Source organism: Protopterus annectens, chromosome 8.part0 (genome assembly GCF_019279795.1).
Source record: "Protopterus annectens isolate FY-2018-M chromosome 8.part0, PAN1.0, whole genome shotgun sequence".
Classification (NCBI taxonomy): Eukaryota; Metazoa; Chordata; order Ceratodontiformes; family Protopteridae; genus Protopterus; species Protopterus annectens.
Window position 1 is genome coordinate 130,905,344 of NC_056741.1, and position 20,521 is coordinate 130,925,864.

The following is a 20,521-nucleotide window of genomic DNA, read 5'->3' on the forward strand; positions in this document are numbered from 1 at the left end:
ATTCAGAAAGCGCTTGCATCTACTGTAGACCTTCTTTCACCCATTAAATCAAAGGCTTATATTTATAACCTATTTATTCATATTATAGACTCCCTTTCCATCTTGCAGATCCAAGATTTTTATTTTGACAGTGCTTTATTTATAGAATAGATTCTCGCATCTGGGACTGTAGGCATGGTATTAGTTAAATGCCCTTGCTTAGGATAAATTTTCCTTCCCAACACCCATCTCACTACAGCTTTTGATTTGAGCTCAAGTTTAGGGCAGATCCCACCATGACTTCCTGCAGTGTAATTTAATGTTCATGATTAACATAGACCCCTCCCATATCCTAGAACCATCTGTTCATTAGACTCAGACAATGCTTGTGTTGAGTAAGTTGTTTTCACTGTAGTGTTGAATTGATTGGATATGCTAAGGTTTACTGTGATGTAAGTGTTTACACAGTTCTTTTAAATTTTTCTGGGCATGCCTCTCAACCTCTTAGCACAAGAAAACTGGACAAAGCCCAAAATAATTGGGGGGACAAAGGCCCAAAAATAGGGACACATTTTAAATATTGCTCTAATAAACTTAAAAAGTTGCTAGAACAACCAGAATTGTGTTAGCATACACTTTTCTGAGGGATATGAAGTCTAAAACTCAAATGTATACCATTATTTAGTGACTTCACTGCTCAGCGACTTGACAGAAAACCACAAATGAGAAAAAGACCAAAAATATGAGGCAAAAGTCTGGACAGTTGAGAGGTGTTTTTCTGGGTCTGTTTGTCATGCATTGCAAATAATGCATGCACAGACCTGAAGAAGGAGGGACAACCAGATAAAGTAGAGCACCAATGGGGGGAACAGACAACAAAATCACTCTGATGCACCCATGAGCACCTCTGTGACTACACATGTGATGGAAGAAATGCAAGAAAGCATGTCCTGTAAAGATCATAGTGCTGCACCACCTTTTATAAGGGTCAAGAGCACTAATCGCATGGAGTAGTGGAATATTCATTAGTATTATATACAGTAGTACTACTTACTGTGCAACAAGGTAAAAGGCCCTTACTGCTTACAGCAACAGTCAGTTGGTTCCTTTATGTTTATATAGATCATATACTTTCACCTCACTGAATAATGCACTGTACAGTAATGCACAAGAAACATTCTCACTCGCCCAGAAAATGGTGTTTTTTCACTATGACCTGACTATATTTTGTGTTTACTTCAAGCATGACAGACAAACAATTTCAGTTTTAGCCTGAAGAATAAAATGGTGAACACACTGTTTCACATCTGTATTACGTCATCAGTTAATTTGGTTTGCCTTCTCCATGTTAGTGTAAGTAGTTTTATGATCCATAATTATTGAAAGAAGTAATTTTTTTGATGTATAATTGGAATAATCAAATATTCTCTTCTACTTCCTCGCCTCACAATGTAGTCAGATAACCCTTCTTTAACTAGTGAATAGGAAGATAGAAAGAATATTATATCATGCATTAACACTTTTGTACAGTTATCATAGTAGTTTATACAGAATATTAATATTCAGTGTACATTTTTGTTCAATTCAACAACTGAATTATTTCTCTTGTCTTTGATTTTAGGCATTTCCTAGTAATTGTTCCACAAGTAATACCAGCAGATGGTTCCACAAAAGCTTGTATTCACCTCATCAATCTGAATGAATTTGTGAGTCTTACCTGCACATTACATACCAATAAAGATGACATCACACTAATTAAAGAGGTCATCAGAGATACGAACTGGCACAGATGCATCAGTTTTCAGGTAAGAACAACAGGTGTGCAAAAGCTGACCATGTCATCCATCCATCAGTGCTCATGAGATGGTTCCAACACTTGTAGCAACCCTTTGAATAGCCACTTCCATGTATTAATTTTATTGGGCATATAGGGGAATGGAAGCAGATTGCCATGCCTTTCTTATGCATTCAACACTTACTACATGTATTCTTATAGAGAAATTAGAGTCACTAATCAGACTGCCATATATGTTTTGGTGGTAGGAGGACACAGGAACACCTGGAGAAAACCTTTGTAAACACAGGGAGGACATACAGATTCCGCACAAAAGACTCCCCATCCGATAATCAAACTGGAGAACCTTTTGCACCAGTGTTGCGAGTTTGACATAAGACTAATATGCAGTGGTGTGCACTAGAATTCACTAGACTATTCTGATTTTAAAGGAAGAGACCATTTCATTTAAAACTAGTGAACTGTTAGTGTTCATACTCTGGCAAGCAATCTTACTCATATGCTGAAGTTAAAGATGTATGGTGGACATAAAAAAGGAGCCATGGGATATGAGAAATGGTTTATAGGTAAGTACTAAGCTGGCTGCTCTTGTAGGTAATTTTAAGCTTATCCAATTTCCTTTTCAAAGACTAGAGTTAAACCCTGTACCTTGGGTTTAGGAGGTAAACACCTTAACCATTATGTCAACCATGTTATATGCTAAATGTGAAATGAACAATACTTTGTACAACAGAGATGTTTCATTCTCTGAAATGTCCTAGCTGTGTGGTTCCAAGGCATTTAGCAGGTTAAGTTGTGTATCCATTTTGAATACATATTAAAGGTAATCTTTAGTTTTCACTCATCAGTTTTCCCAGGACTGGGAATGTGCTAGACAATTTAAATGGTAACAGGTATGTTCTATGTATTGTACAGTTGGATAGATCTGTTTCTTGTAGGGATAATTTTAGTATTACATTGTTAATGATATCTGGTCTTTTCTATATTTTCTATTGCATTTTAACGCCCAACTTGAATTAATCTAGAATAATCAAATTCTTTGGCTTATGTTTATTTGTTGATAATCATGCAATAAATTTGAAATGGCATATTCTGCCATAAAGATCAACCTGCAGCCTGTTCAATGCATGCCAGTGATATGCCAGGCATAACTGGCACTGGCAGGGGAGTGGCATGAACAGTGGAAGAATAATACTGGGCAGGCAAGCCAGAGTGCCCTGTATGAATGTCAGCAGGAAGGCTATGGGCATGGCAGTATTGGGAGGCAGACTATGAGATATCAAGTACAGTAAGACACCCGGGACAGTGGTGGAACACCCAGTGCCAGGCTAGTCATATCACTGATGGCTGTCCCTGGAGGTAGAAGAGATGGTAAAACAGCTCAATCTGTACTGCTAAGGTGTGTGTTTTTAGTAGTAATATAAAAGCTGTATGCAGTGGTTAAACTAAGATACAATGATATATGTATACCCATATTCCTGGTGAGTCTTGCCAGGCACCACCAGCATATCAGTAGGTTCTAGTTTATTCACTAGGAGCTGAAAAAAAGGAGAGAAAAGGAAAGACATTTACAACTCAACATGCCCTGCATATAGCTGAAGTCATATGCCTAAATACTCTCAAGTAATCACATGACAGTGCTACTTACTATAAAACTTTCTGGTGTGCTTTTTGTGAAACTCTCTTCCCATCAACTAAGAAGGTCATGGTATGCCCCTTTAGGTCACTGTATCTTTGTAGCACTACTCATCTGTGTGTGCATTGCCTGGGACATCATTCATCACACTGTAAAGGCAGCATTGGAAACCTACTTTGTACTGGGAACCCTCATAGGAATCTCTCAGCAAGTTCTCCTGGTGGCACCTATGCAGGAAGTGAGTAAAGATTTTTTTGTCTCCTTCCTGCATCACACGGCAGCCATTGCACACTCAGTAACTACAGAGACAATCACCATTTTACATATTGCAGTCCAGAGGAAAATGATATCAGATTCATGTCGATGAATGTTAAGGGTATCATGTAATGAGCATGAATGGGCAGCAGGGCAGTGTAAAGGAGCCTAGAGCCACCATATATTCACTTGTTACTGAGCAGCATGCCAGGGTATTGTTTGGTGCTTGAGGAAGGTTAAAGACATGCTTAAAGAAAGCCCTAAATCTATGTACCCCTATATGGGGAAGGTTAAAGACATGCTTAAAGGCAGGCCTAAATCTATGTACCCCTATTTGGGAAGGATAAACGCATGATTAAAGGCAGGCCTAACTCTATGTACCCCATACAGTACACATCCTTGTCCACGGTTGCATTATAATTCCTTTAGGGTCTGCAAGGGTGTTTAATAAGCTCACTGCCCATAAGGGTCAAAAACATTCTGATTCATGCATACTTCACTTTACATTTATTTATAAATGAGCACAGTTAGGCACAAGCTTCACTGCATAGTCCAGGCTAATGTTCATTGTGTTAAATGCATGATTCAGAGAACTTTATCCTAAATTGCCTCATTATTATAACTGCCAGGGTACATGCCTTAAAATTGCACGATAAATATAGCCACTGCCATTTCATCCCTCAATGGGTTACAAAAAATTTGCTGTAAAACAAATGAACCTAGTCATATGTATTACAGAATTCACCTAAGAAAGAGAAAATACCAGTCTACAGCTGGTTTGGTAGGGGTACATATGGAAGAATGGGTGGCTTTAAGTTGGTCCTGTCTACATATTGTAATCAGATGGTCTTGTCACCATAGGTGCCCTTTTCCACAGCAACAGTGACAACTTTCACAGCTCAGACTCCTACCCTTACCCATATTGCAGTGCTCCCAGTGAACTTACACAGATTTTGTTGCTACCATCAATGCTTCAATGGGTTCTTCCTAGCTCAAGAGTTTATGAGGGAGTTTTGCTTGTATGTTTTGGTTCAGATAAGTGTGTAATTCCTTAAAATGTTTCTTCTTCTTCTTTCGGCTTTTTCCAGTTAGGGGTCGCCACAGCAGATCATCTGTCCACTCATGATTGGCAGTGGAGTTTTTACAGTGTCAAGTTGCCAGCCCGGTGCCCAACCTTCCACAGAAGGCAAACACACATGCACTCACACCTAGGGCCAATTTTTTTTTTAGAGTGTCCAATCCACCTGCAGCATGTCTTTGGGATGTGGGAGGAAACCGGAGCACCTGGAGGAAACCCACGCGACCACAGGGAGGACATGCAGACTCCGCACAGAAGGCACCCCAGTTACTGTCATCGCTGCTTTCTTTTCTTTACTTTTAACCTCAGAATGTTTACCTAACTTTCCCCTCTCCATTGTGTCCGCTTCCCTCATAAAATCATGGTCAAAAATATTTTCTAGATTTTAATTTCCTCCTTCTGCCATTATGCGTTTTTTTTACAAGTAGCAACTCTTAGACATTGGAATGTTTCTTTTCCTGTAAAACAGATAAGGATCCTAGAGATAAGTCCTCTGACCTCTATAAGTGACACAATTTTGGCTAAGATACGGCTCAATGATCTACATGAACTTCGTGTTGTGGGTCTGGGGAGGAGTCATCTAGACCCAGACTGTTACTCTGCAATAATTTTAGAGCAAGGACCTTGTTGGATCACCACAACAACATCCACAACACAACAAGCTAAAGGAGTTTTGAACAATGGTCTTCCTAAAGCAAAATACAAAAATAAAAATAATGGCAAAAAACAAAGACAAGAACAGGACAAACTATATAAGAAAAAAGAGTTGCGGAGTTGCACAGTTTGGTCCTGCAGAAGTTATCTCCTGTTAAGGTACTGAGAGTCATGACTTCATCTTCTCCTCGACCAGGACATTCAGCTATGGCCATGCCTTCTTGCTCAGTGTCAATTGCCAGGCAAGAATCTTCAGCAAAGTTCTAAGAGGAAACGGTTGTGCAGGACGAAGCACATAGACACTCCAACAAAGTCACCCTCCCCAGACATGGATCTTGACAAAGAGGAGGCTTCACCACAATCTCATCCTGAGAACCCCAAATTTGGGGAATACTTGAGACAATTTTATTTATTTATTTATTTACTTATTGGCATCTGTTTACTGGGAAAGTCAACTGAACATTGCCCTTTTCAGTGGAGGTCTAGGGAGAAAAGCTCCGTTATGCAAACACGTAGGACATCACTTGCATTATTATATCATTTAAAGTCAGTTTTATTCATGAGCAGTAGTGCCATTAATTAGATATCCTTGACATTCGTTATATCATTTGCAAAAAGTTTTGTTTATAACAACAATTACATGGGTTGCAGTGCGATGCCATCAATGTGCACAGATTGTCAGGTTGTCTGTAAGAATGTTTGTTGCTGTAAAGACTTGTTAAAAATCTAGGACATAGGAAGATAAGATAAAAAATTAGTGCAGCCCAAAGAAAGGATGGAGTGGAACAGGAGCAAGAAAGAAGGAGGAGATGAGATGATAGAACAGGGTATAGTCCTGTAGCTATAGTAATACCAGTTTAACCAGGGGTGGTGCAGGTGCAGAGCTATTTATCTATCCGGTGTTGTTCAGTTGGCATTTAAAGTCCCTCAGGTTTCAGACTGTTCTTAAAAGAAGTGGAATGGTATTCCAGTTATTAGCAATTGCAATGTGAATACAGAGAGTATCCTGCATTATTGTTAGGTTTAGTTGTGGACAGTAATGATTTGTCAGTGGAACGTAGAGGTCTCTTAGTATTAGAAGGTTAAATGATGGAGTGAAGACATCAGAATTTATCAGGGTTGTGCAGAATTTGAAGGTTGTAATTAAATGTGAGTACAATAGCAAATTATTTAGTCTGAGCCAGTTTAGCTGTTTTAGAAAGAAGCAGTAATGTGATCCATGTAGTTGATTGGCTGGTTGTTTATTTTGCTCCTTTAGTGAAGTATTGTTTTAGTTTAACTGATAAAGAGGAGTTGAGATTGATTAGGATAGGAGAGGCATATAATAGGGTGTGGAGAAGAAAAGTGGCTATGTTTTGTGTATCAGAGTCAGTAAGGTAGTGTATTACTCTATAGAGGAAGCCTTGCTTTTGGTCTTTCCTCTTTATGGCTTGCTGAAGGTGGAGATCAAATTTCAGGTGGTTGTCTATGATCCGACCTAGTGGTTTAGTGTGGCATATCAGCTCTATATTGCTCTTAGTGTATGATGGTATATTAAAGGTTGTTTTGTGGGAGGAAAGAGAGTTGGGGGTAAACAGAAATAGTTTAGTGTTTTTTTTTTTTTTTTTTTTTATTCAGGAACAGTTGTGAGTTTTTGAGCTAAGCTTCTATGGAGAAAAGGATTTCTTGGTAAGTGTTTGGAGCAACGGTAGTGTCCTAGCAGCACATATTAAAGGAGGGGGGGTCACTGATGTATTTTACTATGGCAGCCTGTCTTGCTGCTGTGTTCAGATCATGGATAAATAAGTTAAACAGTGGTCGTCCTAGTGTGGAGTCTTGTGGGACTCCAACGGATATAAGAAAGAAAGAGGAGAAATCATCTTACCATTTCATTGCTTAGGCTGAGGTTAGAAGACCTGAATTTATATTGTGATTTACTTTATCTGATAACCTTAGAAGGGCAGGGGTTGTACTGTGATTGGGTCTGAAGCCATGCTGTGAGGGAGAGAAGAGGTTACGAAAAGTAATATATCTAGTAAGTTGAAAATTAATACATCCCGAGCCTCCGCTGAAAATGGACATGCATCCAGTCGGACTATCCCGGTCAACAAATGTAAAATAAATAAAATAAAATAAATCTTTCCAAGAGTTTGGATAAGGGTGAGAGAATGACAATTCATCTGTGCTCTGTGAGCTCGGTTGATGATCTGCCTTTATGGAGGGTTATTATATAGGATTTTTTTCCATAAGGTGGGGACATAGTTTTCTTGGCTAGAGTTTATTAGACTCATGCTGGAATGTACAAGTCTATATATGTTCAGTTTGAAGTATTCAGATAGAGGTTTGTCAGGACCAGTGTTGTTCTGTTCAGGGTGAGTAGGTATTTTTTAATTGTAGATGTTTGCACTGGAGTGAGTGTGAGGGCCTGATGTGGGCCAGCACAAAGAACCAAAAAGTAGGTCAAATGTTCCAAAAGGAAAACAAAATAAACAAAAAGGAACACTCCACAAGAAGTGCTTGACAAAGTTTAATGATTTACAGCTTTTGCTCCTATTACAAGAACGTCATCAAAAAAGGAGGTGTCATGAGAGGTGTTAATTTATTTATTATTTATTTATTTTACATTTGTTCACTGAGGAAGTCTGACTGGACACAGGTCTTTTTTTCAGCAGAGGCCTGGGGAGAAAAGCTCACATTACATAACATAGAATACAAATGTTAGTACAACTACAGGACACAAATACAAATACCACAGATGTTGGCAGTAATTCAAAATTACAGGATTTAGATGGCTTGTAACATTGAGCCGTAGATGTTAGGTAACACAATGAATAGATACACAGTAGCAATGGTTATGTTTTGATAATCCTGGCAAAATACAAATACAAGTAGAAATCCCATAGGATATGACAGCATTTCAAAATTCAAGGATTCAGATTTTTTAAGATTAAGTCACAGATGTTAGGTAACAATTAAATGGACGCATCAGTTACAATTTCTATGTTTTGAATTCCTAACATAGTGAAAAATGTTAGTCTGAGTAAAGAAATGAGTAAGAAAACGGTGAAGGCCAGAAGGAATTAGTATTGTTAGTCTGTGCCAGGAGAAGCAGATAGATTGGAGCTCTGTTACTGACAGTAGTTTGGGAGTGATGTTGGGGAAAAGAGTTGAATAGAGACAATGCTTCAACCTATCAGACATTCTCTTTAAAGCTGGCACAAGAGATACAAAATTATTCAAGCAAAGTAAAACAGAGTTTAAAATGATTTGCCATGACAATTCCCTACGTACTCTGGTAGTTTATCAATTACCGCCCCCACCTCATATGACCCCCACAGTTCTGGAAGGCTTTTTCCAATGCAAAAAAGTAAACTTTTTAAAATCCTTACAAGAACTAGAATTTTTAAACAAAGCATTATTTTTGTCTCTAGCTGTAATTAAATATAAATGTTCAAAGATTTTTGTATTTAATATTTAATATTTGTTCAGCTTTTTCAATATAAAAACCAGGACATGCAAAATAAAATGGCCATATAAACCACCCCAGTGGTGTTGCAGGTATATCTGTCTTGGTAAAGAGTAACCTTGGGATGGTTCAGAATAACCACATGCAGTCCCTCAAAATATAAAGACACTGGTTACATGTGCCACTTGCTCATACAGTCAAGGGTGGATGGAGTGGCCATCCTGTGCTAAAAAGATATACCAATATTGTTCAATGACTTGCTCACAAAAGATGGCATGGTGCTAGATTTACTAAGACCAGGAAAAATGCCAGAAACCCTGGACCAATTGTTCATAACAAAAGAGCGTAGCCACCAGCATCAAAAGAATGATGCAAGACTATAGATAATGTGTGGTCAAATAGAATTCCTGTCCTGGGGTTGCTGCATAAAGTCTACATGGCCAGATAAAGTCAATGGCTTCATCCAATAAGTTGCTGGGGATAAAAGTGATTGAGAGACATTTGCTTAAGCAAAATACAATCCTTAATAAAATTGTTATCTTTAGATATATTCTAGTTCTTGTAAGAATTTTAAAAGGTTTACTTTTTTGTGTTGGAAAAAGTCTTCCAGAATAGTGGGGGGGTTGACAAACTACATTACTCTATAGAGAAGTGGCATGACAAATCCTTTTAAACTCTGATGTTTTACCTGGCTTAAATGATTTTGTCTGTCTTGCTCTAGTTTAAAGAGATTTGATAGGTTGAAACATTAACACCTCCTGGCACTTCTATCGTTTTTGCATATTTAACTCACTCAAGCCTAAAATGCCATTTTTGTATATTTCCAATTCACTCCTACACCTCCTTATGGCATCCAAAAAGTTTTTGGGTCTGACTTCTTTAACTAAGTCACTTACCAACTAGTAACAACCGATATTAGAAAGGGCAAGGAGTTATTAACAAAATGAACCTAAGATTGTTAGTCTGGGATGTCCTACAGTGGAGAAATTAATCTTTTTTGCCACTTATTAGTCATATTTTCATATTTATATTCATATTTTCATAACTGAGAGACTTACATTTTATTGAGGTATATGGTGTAAAACACCAATGTGGGAAACAGGACAACTCACTGAAAATGCTGGTTTATATTGCACTGTACTGGAAATATTGCTAGTTTGTTAGTAATTATGAAAATAAGCAATATTTCCATATGTACTTAATACTTCAAAAAGCAAATGACTTACAAACTGTTGCATGATATTAGGTGAAACCTTAGGTGTTGTTGAAGAAAACTGTCTTTAATATTTGCACTGTAATTTGCACATCTTGTGAGATATCCATTTTTAGTTGCATTGCTGATTATACAATTAAACATATATTTTCATCTTTATGTAAATACGTCAGTAAACATGCACTAAGAGGAATTTCTTGTTGTCACACGAAAGGTTATGTCTGGAAAATGTTCTAAGAATATATGTCTAGGCTTTATAGTTTTCAAGATATGAAACTATGTTTGTGAATGTTTAGAAAAATATAATTTGGGGTTTGTGTGCATTATAATATATTGCAGTATTTATGGAAAAGACTATGTATGCACTGACTATTATCGCATTAAATATTTCTTACCAATAACATTGCTATATGTATAGTTTTATTGCTTTTACTGTTCACAAAATACTGTCATTAGTTTATTTTATGCTTTTAAGTTTATTTTTCCGGAAATGCTCTGGAATGCAAGATATTTCATAATTACTAACATACAACTAGCAATAAATGTGTCTACTGCTTCTTCAAGGGGAAGAGTTTTAAGTTGAGTCTAGTTAATCTGAAGCAGGCTGGAAGTAAAAATGTCTTTATTGAAATTACTGGGGTTTCTGACTGTGTTATATTGATGAACCTTGTAGGACTGTTTGGGGTATCTGATTATGTAGCTTAGCTAGTGGTTGCTTAGACTATCAGGTAAGGTGCCACTTGTAGCAACACTGGGGTGGATGCAAGAATCCTGTCTAGGCTGTGTTCTGTAGATGTGGCCTTGTTAATTCTAGTTGGATTGAGAGAAACTGTATAGCTGAATTTAATTATTTATTTATTTATAACATTTGTTACCTGGGATAGAGCGCTGATACCATTAGACCATTTTCAGCCTCAGCTCAGAATATGAACACACATAAAGTGGAAAAAATAAAAATAATTTATACAGTAATAGAGCATAATAAAAACAAATGAATAGCTGGCATGCAATAGAAAAAATGATTTAAGAAGGTTGTCAACAGAAACCACTATGTACAATATTAATATCAGTAGCAACATGTTAGGAGTTACAGAAGAGATACTATACTGAAAGGAATAGGCAGTATGTGTTGGAGATTAGGGAGACTAGGTCATGTGACCGGAAGCAGAGCATTTACAAGCAGCTTGTTCTGTGAGATGTTCCTTAAGTTGTGCCCAAAAGGAGGAGGAGTTAGAGAGTAGTCAAGAGACGTCCTTAAGATTTGAGGGAATTTGTTGGGTTTTCTAGGGCTATTTTTTTTTTTTTTTTTTTAAGTCTCCTAACAAGATGATTTCCAGTCTTATGTTAGCTGAGATCCAGCAGCAAATCTCTTCCAGGATGGGAATATTGTTACCAGGTAGTATGTATAGACGTATGATGGCTAGTGATATTCAGTTTGAGGAGTGAGATGAGAAGTTCAGCTTTGTTGAAAGTGGGTATAGTATCATGGTAAGTGGAGAAATCTGAAACATTTCTATAGAAAATGGCAACTTCATCTGCTTTTTTGTTAGTTTTATGTACTAATTTATAACTGGTGGGAGTATTTCTGTATCTTTGGTTATTGGCTTTAACCAAGTTTCTATGCCTATGAAGAAATCAAGGGAGTAATGAGCTATATAGCCTTTGATTTCTGTGATTTTGTTAGAGATTTTTGAGGTTATTGTTTCATATTTTAAGTCGTAGGTGGTTGGAGAGATAGCCTTTTTTTTTCTAGGATGTGTGTGGGCAGATTTGGTTGGATATGGGATTAAATTAGTGTGTTTCACCCGGTATTATAGTCCAGATAGCAGTGTGGCTAATGAAAAACCACTTATATCTGGGCTTCAGTTTATTGACAGATTTCTATAATGGTAATGGTGGAGTATATGCTGCTTACTTGTAATTCAAGGTGCCAATGTAACTAATGTCGAGTAGGCTGCAATAGATATTAGAAAAATGTGTCATGGTACCTGGTTTAAGCATCATGTGGTGGGTGTAGGTAAATAACAGTGGAAGAGAGACTTGTGACAGCTGACTGAGAGTATAAGTGAGAAATGCTAGTGACAGAAGAAGTCATGGCATATTGGGGATTTAGAAGGATGTATGGATAGGTGACGGTGTTTGGTGGGAGGAGATTGTGAGTATAGTGAGAAAGGCTAATGACAGAAAATTAAGTAGTGACATATTTGGTATTTAGAAAGATGTTTGGATAGGTGATAGTGTGTGGTGGGAAGAGTGTGTGAGTATAGTGAGTACAGCAAGAAATACTACTGTCAGAAGATGAAGTAGTGACATATTTGGGATTTAGAAGGATGCATGGATGATGACAGTGCTTGGTGGGAGGAGTGTGTGAGTATAGTGAATATAGTGAGAAATGCTAGTGACAGAAGACGTCATGGCATATTTAGGATTTAGAAGGATGCAGAGATAGGTGACATTGTGTGGTGGGAGGAGTGTGGAGGGATGCAGTTTTTGGTAGCAAAGACTGTTGGGAGGAGTAAAGCAGAGCACTATGGTAAGTAGGATTGCTAGGTGGGTAGAGGGATTGAAACAGTAGGATTGATAAGTAGGTATGAAGAAATATTCATATAAATGAAGATGAATTTATATGGTGAAGAGTCTGTTAACTGTGAAGAATAGGTGTGGTAAGGAAGGTACTAATTTAATTGTGCATGTATGTAGATAGATTGAGGGTAGAGTGGTATAAGCAGTATAGAGAGATAAGGGAAGGCTGAAATACATTATAGAGCAAGAGATGCGAGGTAAATATCAATCTCTATATTGATGTGACAGGAGGATCATAGCCCATCAACCACACCTTTTATGAGGAAGAGATCTTTCAGGAAGCCTACAGGTCCTCATCCCCAGCAGCCCAGGTGGTTCCCTCAGACAAATTATTAGATGTGTGCACAAAAGCTGGGTGGGAGCCCAACATACAGATAAAGTTCAACAGAGTGTTGTAAACCCAAGGATAGACAAGGTTGGAAGGAGGAGCCAATTATGGACTCAATTGTGGTACTAGTGGCCACCAAACAACTGACTGCAGAAGATGCCCAGGCTATCCCTTCCCTGAACAAAGACTCATAGATAATGGATATATTAAGAAAGCATGTCAATGTCCTAAGTACCTTTTCCATAACAGCAATAAATTACTTAGCACATGTGTTGAGTTTTCAGTAAGATCAAGTAGGTAAGACCCTAGAAATCCAGAAACATTTGCCTGTTGGAGACATACTTAAACAGTTGAATACCCAGATGGCTACTATAAATTCCATTACTTTACTGACCATGCATTTCTTACACAGTACAGTGGACAGAGAAGCTTGTTCAGCAGATGCAGACATTGCAATGAGCCTGTTTTAATGGGATCTCACTGTTTAGACAAAAAGTTAAAGACAAACTACGAGAATATGAGCAAGAGGGCAAGATGCTCATCAGGCAAACAAAAAGGAAGCAGAGAACATCTGGTTTCAGAAGTCCTAGCAGCCACAGATTAATAGGACTTCACAAGATAGAGGGATATTTTCTAGCAGCTGCTGTCCAAGAAATAGAGGTAGATCATAACAGCAAAGGTTCTGCGGTCGGTTCCCAGGGGCTATGCAGTATGAACTCTGAACTACTGTCCAACTGTCCTTTTCTGGAGGTAGTCAGTGCATATCTATTCCTGTATGTGCTTGAATGACAGGCTATCATGCAAGAAAAATTGATCATGTAGATTATGCCTGTGACTATACTATACTACGTTTTACAAATACCAATACTGCAGTTATACAAAAATACTCGTAATCGCTCAAAGTTTAACCCTGAATCATTTTTAGCTGGTCTGATCTCAGCTAACTAGATATTCTAAAAGCCTTTAAAATAGATGAGGCAGTAGAAAAGTTCAATTCAACTTTTTAAGCATCCTAAACAACCTTGCACCACTACGTAGGAAGAGAGTAAAATCTAACTTTGCCTATTGACTTAGTAATCAGAGACTTATGCAAAATAGAGACAAGGCATGAAAAGAACAGAAGAAACATAAAACTCCACAAAACCTTCAGCGCTGTAAAGAACTTTGTAACCTTACCAACAAGCAAGATGAACTTGAAATGAAAGAATACTATTCTGATTTACATAATAATCATAAATATAACCCAGATAACTTCTGGTTATCCATTAAACAAATTTTAACAATGTTCTCAGCCCTTGTCCCAGTAACTCTCCCTTAGAAACAACCACGTTTAGCTTGTACTTCATTGATGACATAGTTGCCCTCACCAATGCATCCTTTCCTAACTTGCCTGACTTATGTCTACCCCATCCACTAATTCCCCCCTCTCACACTAATACCAGTTACCAAATCCTTAATAAAAATTTATTATACAAACTTAAACCCTGCTCGCCCTCTACAGATAAACTTGCTGAAGAATGCCCCAAAATTGCTGCTAATGCCATTGCATATCCAGTCTTCATCCTTATAAACAGGTCAGTACAGGAATCCTATATTCCTGTCATCTGGAAAAAAAAGCCATTTCATCCATCTCCACAAAGGTGGCACTTCTACTGAGACATCTAATTTCAGACCCATTGCCATCTTATGCCCCTCTCAAACATTCTGAAAAAAATGTGTCCATAAACATCTACTCCAGTAGCTCTTAAGGAAAAACTACTATAGCATTAACCCACAGTTGGGTGTGAGTAATGGTGGATTTGGTCACAAGGACAAAACATGAGTGACCAAACAAAGCCAACCATGGATACATCCAGCATTACCCACACCCAGCCATGGGTTATTGCTATTATACAACGACATTATTTAAAACATTTGCTTACTTTTGTTAAATAATGTCATTTTATAAGGGTGGCGTGCTGCTCTTTTGTGTTTTTCACTAATATCCTGGGGTTTTCTTGATGTGCTGCACATGTGTATGGGACTTTCGTTCCTACACTTACGCAGTACATCAGTCCTGTGGAAAGGAAGCAACAGAGAAAGGAACATCTCTGTTGCCTTTTTTTTTCTGACATAACAGGCATGTGATTAATTTAATTTATCATCATACAAATCGTAGAACTTTTTTATTGCACAATACACCCATGTCCAGTAGGCGAAAAGATAACAAAGGCTACAAAATACACCAACACAGTTCTAATGCCATGTCATTCACACTTTTGGGAATGTTAAAAATTGAAATGATCATATTCCCTGAAGGGAAGTCTGTTAATATCATGTCTTTCTGTGTATTCCTCCAGCCTATGGACTGCAACATGCCAACGTCTAAAAGACGGCTTCCACACAATGGCTTCTGATTACCCATCTAAAATGAATGTTGTACTTCTGACACCTTGAAACACGACAAGTTTGAGAGTGGAGGGAAGGGATGATTTACATCTATCAACTGTCCCCAATTTCCCAGACATTCCTAATTTTTGACTCAAATTTTAGATTTGTCCTTCTTAATCCCAACTAAAATTGGTGATGTTTGGAGAAATGGTAGTAAATAATGACAATAATTAGAGTTACAGACTTTTTTTTACTTCAGAAAATGTATATTTCATATGTAGAAGTGCTCCAGCTTGCTGGCATTGAAAAGTAAGTCTGACTTTACTTGCCAAATGTCCTAATTACGTGGCCATTTTGAATGTGGGTACAAAACGATACTGTCATTCTCATTTAACTGTGACTAGTTGTCAAACATTTAGCTTTGTAAGGTGTTCTTCATCAGCAGCCTGTGTTACACATCTTCCTCAAAGCTAATTTTACAGCACTTACGTGTAAGGAGATTGACTTTGGAGTAAGTTTGCACAGGTCCATTCTGAGATCGCCTAATTGGGAATGGACAACCTTTATATGAATATGAATCCTCTGTTGATAACATTATTAAATCGTGAGCAGCTACACTGTCTGTAGCTGTCATGCACAGCAAGTGTATTAATGGTGTGTGTGTGTGTGTGTGTGTGTGTGTGTGTGTGTGTGTGTGTGTGTGTGTGTGTGTGTGTGTGTGTGTGTGTGTGTGTGTGTGTGTGTGTGTGTGTGTCTGTGTGATTGTGTGTCTGCGCATGCATGTGTGAAAAAGTACCTTATCCCTACAGATACATTTAATCCAATTTACTTGAATTGTGTTCATTTTGGGAGATGAGATTTTAATCAAACACTGGACTCCACTCAGTTTGGGTTCGTGAAGGGCCGATCTTGTCTCTTGAACTTGATTGACTTCTTCGAATCAGTCTCCAGAGCCATGGACAAGGATAAGGTGGTCCACACAGCCTATCTAGACCTTGCCAAGGCCTTTGACACCATCCCCCACTCTGGAATCATAGATAAACTTACTAAGCTGGGCATTAATCCCTACATCACCCAATGGGTTGCTAACTGGCTTACTGATAGAACCCACACTGTAAAAGTAGCCGACTCCAAATCCAGCTCCAGACAAGTGACAAGTGGAGTACCTCAGGGTTCAGTCCTGGGACCGCTCTTGTTTGGCATCTACTTCTCTTAAGTACAGGCCAACACTAAGGGACTCTGGATAACAAAGTTTGCAGATGACTGCAAACTGGGAGCCATTATTGAATCCCCAAATGATGTGGATACTGTACAAAAGGGCCTTACAGAAACATATGCTTGGTGCCAGAGCCATGGGCTCAAGCTCAATGCCAAGAAATGTATAGTTATCCCCTTTGGGAAAAAACATGTTTCCGTTAATTACCATATAGGTGGCAGTACACTAAACACCGAAAGTTTGATAAGAGACTTAGGGACATAGGTGGACAGTGGTCTCACCTTCGATAACCACATCGCCACATCAGTCAGGAAATCCTTCTATGTGGCACACCTCATCACTAAGGGCTTTTCATCCAGAAAAAAGGAGGTCATTGTCCCACTGTACTCATCCCTCATTAGACCCATTATAGAATACAATGCCCCATTCGGTATGTACCTCTCAAGACATCTACAACAACTGGAAAGGCCACAGAAATACCTCACTAAAAGAATCACAGGCCTAAAGCAGATGCCCTACGCTGACTGCCTTAAAAAACTCCAGCTATACTCTGTCGCATATCGTCTACTCAGAGGCGATCTTTGCTTAACATACAAGGCCATGTCAAACCCAGAGCTGTTGGACATGCTACACTTAAAGAAATCCGAATCCCTCAGAGCCACACGCTCCAGGGATCTAAACCTTGTCATCACAATAAACAAAACATGCTGGAGGGATAGGTTCCTGACCCAGAGACTCCCTAGACTCTGGAATAGATTGTCCATACATGTCAAGCAGAGTGCCTCTTTGGTCCTCTTCAAAAAAGGAAATACACCCCAGGGATCACGTCAGTCGCCCTGCTAGACAGGGGTCCAGGGAAGTAAATAGTGTGGGAAGAAATAGCCAGGGAATTGTTATGGCTAGGCTTGTATAGGCCCTAGGGCTGATAGCCTAGTACCAACCTATGAACCTATAATATTTTTTTATTTAAATTATACTATTATTTATGTGTTTTGATATTTAATTTTTTAAGGACATAATCTACAGTGGAAGGGATCAAGTTCAACATATGTAAAATTTAATTTGTGTATTTTTGTGACCGGACTTTTTTCCATTCGTATATGCTCGGCTTACAATGGGCACACTGGTTGGGTTGATCCATCAGTGTGCTCATTTTTGAATGCTAATGGCCAGTTGTTGCATAATAACCAATATTCAACATGGTTTTATACCTCCACATAGCACAAGAACTGTCCTCCTAACTTTTACAGATAACATAAATAAAGCCAGGGACAGAGGTAAACTCATATCTTCCTTAATCCTACACTTATCCACAGCTTTCGACAATATGTCTCATAAAAAACTCCTATTACAACTGTCCACAATGGGTATCTCACAAGAGACTCTTCAGTGGTTTAATAATTACATGTCAGAATGCTACCAGGCAGCCAACTGGAATTCTATCCTTTCCCCTTGCCTGCCCATCCTTACAGGTGTGCCACAAGGCTCTATCCTTGGTCCGCTTGTTATCCCTCACCTTGCCTACCCATCCTTATAGGTGCGCCACAAGGCTTTATCCTTGGTCCGTTTCCTATCTTTCACCTTGCCTGCCCATCCATACAGGTGTGCCACAAGGCTCTGTCCTTGGTCCGCTTCCTATCTTTTACCTTGCCTGCCCATCCATACAGGTGTGCCACAAGGCTCTGTCCTTGGTCTGCTTCCTATCTCTTACCTTGCCTGCCCATCCGTACAGGGGTGACACAAGGCTCTATCCTTGGTCCGCTTCCTATCTCTTACCTTGCCTGCCCATCCGTACAGGGGTGACACAAGGCTCTATCCTTGGTCCGCTTCTTATCTCTTACCTTGCCTGCCCATCCGTACAGGGGTGACACAAGGCTCTATCCTTGGTCCGCTTCCTATCTCTTACCTTGCCTGCCCATCCGCACAGGTGTGCCACAAGGCCCTATCCTTGGTCCACTTCCTAACTCTCACCTTGCCTGCCCATCCATACAGGTGTGCCACAAGGCCCTATCCTTGGTCCTCTTCCTATCTCTCACCTTGCCTACCCATCCTTACAGGTGTGCCACAAGGCTCTATCCTTGGTCCGCTTCCTATCTCTCATTTCTCTCATTGTCTTTGTTTTATTTCTCTTACTCTTATTTTCCTTACTCTTAATCTTGGTTTTATTTATTATTTCTCCACCCTCTCATCTCTACTCCACTTATTACTTCTAACAAATGTTTTTTTTTTTCACTTTTCCCTCTCTTTCTTTCATCCTCCACTGTTTGCATTTTCCACTCTGACATTTGCTTTATGATGAATGCAACCTGTATGGATGGGCGCCATAGTGGAAAGTGCATCGGACACGGATATCCTTCAGAAGGGACTCACGGAAACAGATAGCTGGTGCCAGAGCCATGGCCTGAAGTTAAACGCCAAAAAATGTATAGTCATACCCTTCGGGAAAAACAAGGTAACCCCAAGCTACCATATAGGTGGCAATCCACTAAGCACAGAAGAGGTTATCAGGGACCTGGGGACCCAGGTTGACAGTGGCCTTTCTTTTGACACTCACGTTGCTAAAGTGGTTAGAAAGACCTTCTACATTGCCCACCTGATCATGAAGGGATTCACATCCAGATCTAGTGAGGTCATTGTTCCCCTGTACTCTTCACTTATCAGACCAATGATCGAGTACAATGCCCCATTCGGGATGTATCTCACCCGACATCTGCAGCATTTGGAGAGACCCCAAAAGTTCCTCACCAAAAGGATAAAGGGACTCCAAAATCTGTCATATGCTGCCAGATTGAAGAAACTCCAGCTCTATTCAGTTGCATACCGTCTGCTCAGAGGTGACATGTGCCTGACATACAAGGCCATGCCCAACCCGGAATTAATGGACATGCTCCACCTCAAAAAATCCAAATCCACCAAAACCACTAGAGCAAGCGACTTAAACCTTAGCACGGATATAAATAGGACGTGCTGGAGGGATAGATTTATCACTCAGAGACTCCCTATGCTGTGGAATAAAATCCCGATCCATGTGAGGCAGAGCACCTCGCTGGCTCTATTCAAGAGAAATCTTGACCTGTGGATGGGAGATCGTAGGTTTATCCTGGGAATCATCTCTGTGTCACTGCTGGACAGAGGCACAACAAACTAATGGGCACAGTATTTTTTCATATAAGGGGTGGCGTAAGCCACAAAAATTTGGGCTAGGCTTATAAATGCCTTAGGGCAGATAGCCTAGTATAAACCTATGAACCTATGAGTGAATAATAAACTCTCACACTTATAACATGTCAGCACGTTTTATGCTACATTATATTGCATTTATCTTGTTTAAATGATGGTATATGTGCATTATTCTACATGTTATATGTGTATTCACATTTGTATTAATCTATGCATTTATAGTATATTGTAATATAATGTGAGTTATCATCTATATTTCTATTCTTTTATTTGTGGAGCTTTTCCTCCCCAAGACTCCACTGAAAATAGATAAAATTTGGCATTCAGACTTTCCTGGTAAAAAAAAAAAAATGTCAATAAATACATAAATAAATAAACATCTTTTCATCCAGCCATTGTACACAGAGCTACATTCAGCACTATGTGAACTAGGTAGCCACCTATTGCCTGCTGGCTGGGAGAGGCACCCACTGGCTTGGACGAGGCCTTCTTGCCAGGGACCTGCTACAACATTTACTTTTTTAATTAAAACAAGCAAAATTAATATGTTCTTAAAGGCATTCTTCCTTTAAAATGCTGTCTGTCTCTAATTGTCCCTGCATGCACTGACACACAGACCTGTTGCTTGCTTCTTCTTTTCCACGTTCCATGCACAGAATTTAAGTACAAGACCTGGATGTGGAAATACACTTGCTGCCTGATGACATTCCCTCCAAAAATTAAGTTCAGACAACATTCAGTCCATCAGTGAGTGGGGTGTATGTTTGTGTAATGCCCTAATTAGGGATG

At 39.1% G+C, this 20,521-nt stretch overlaps 1 protein-coding gene across 1 annotated transcript in view; it reads left to right on the forward strand.

Annotated features, from left to right (window-relative positions):
- Positions 1-20,521, forward strand: part of LOC122808158 (pregnancy zone protein-like) — a 246,115-nt gene that overhangs the window by 18,773 nt on the left and 206,821 nt on the right. The window contains exon 2 of the mRNA XM_044079131.1: positions 1,601-1,784. Within this exon, the coding sequence (XP_043935066.1) occupies positions 1,601-1,784 (184 nt within the window). The remainder of the gene's footprint in view (positions 1-1,600; positions 1,785-20,521) is intronic.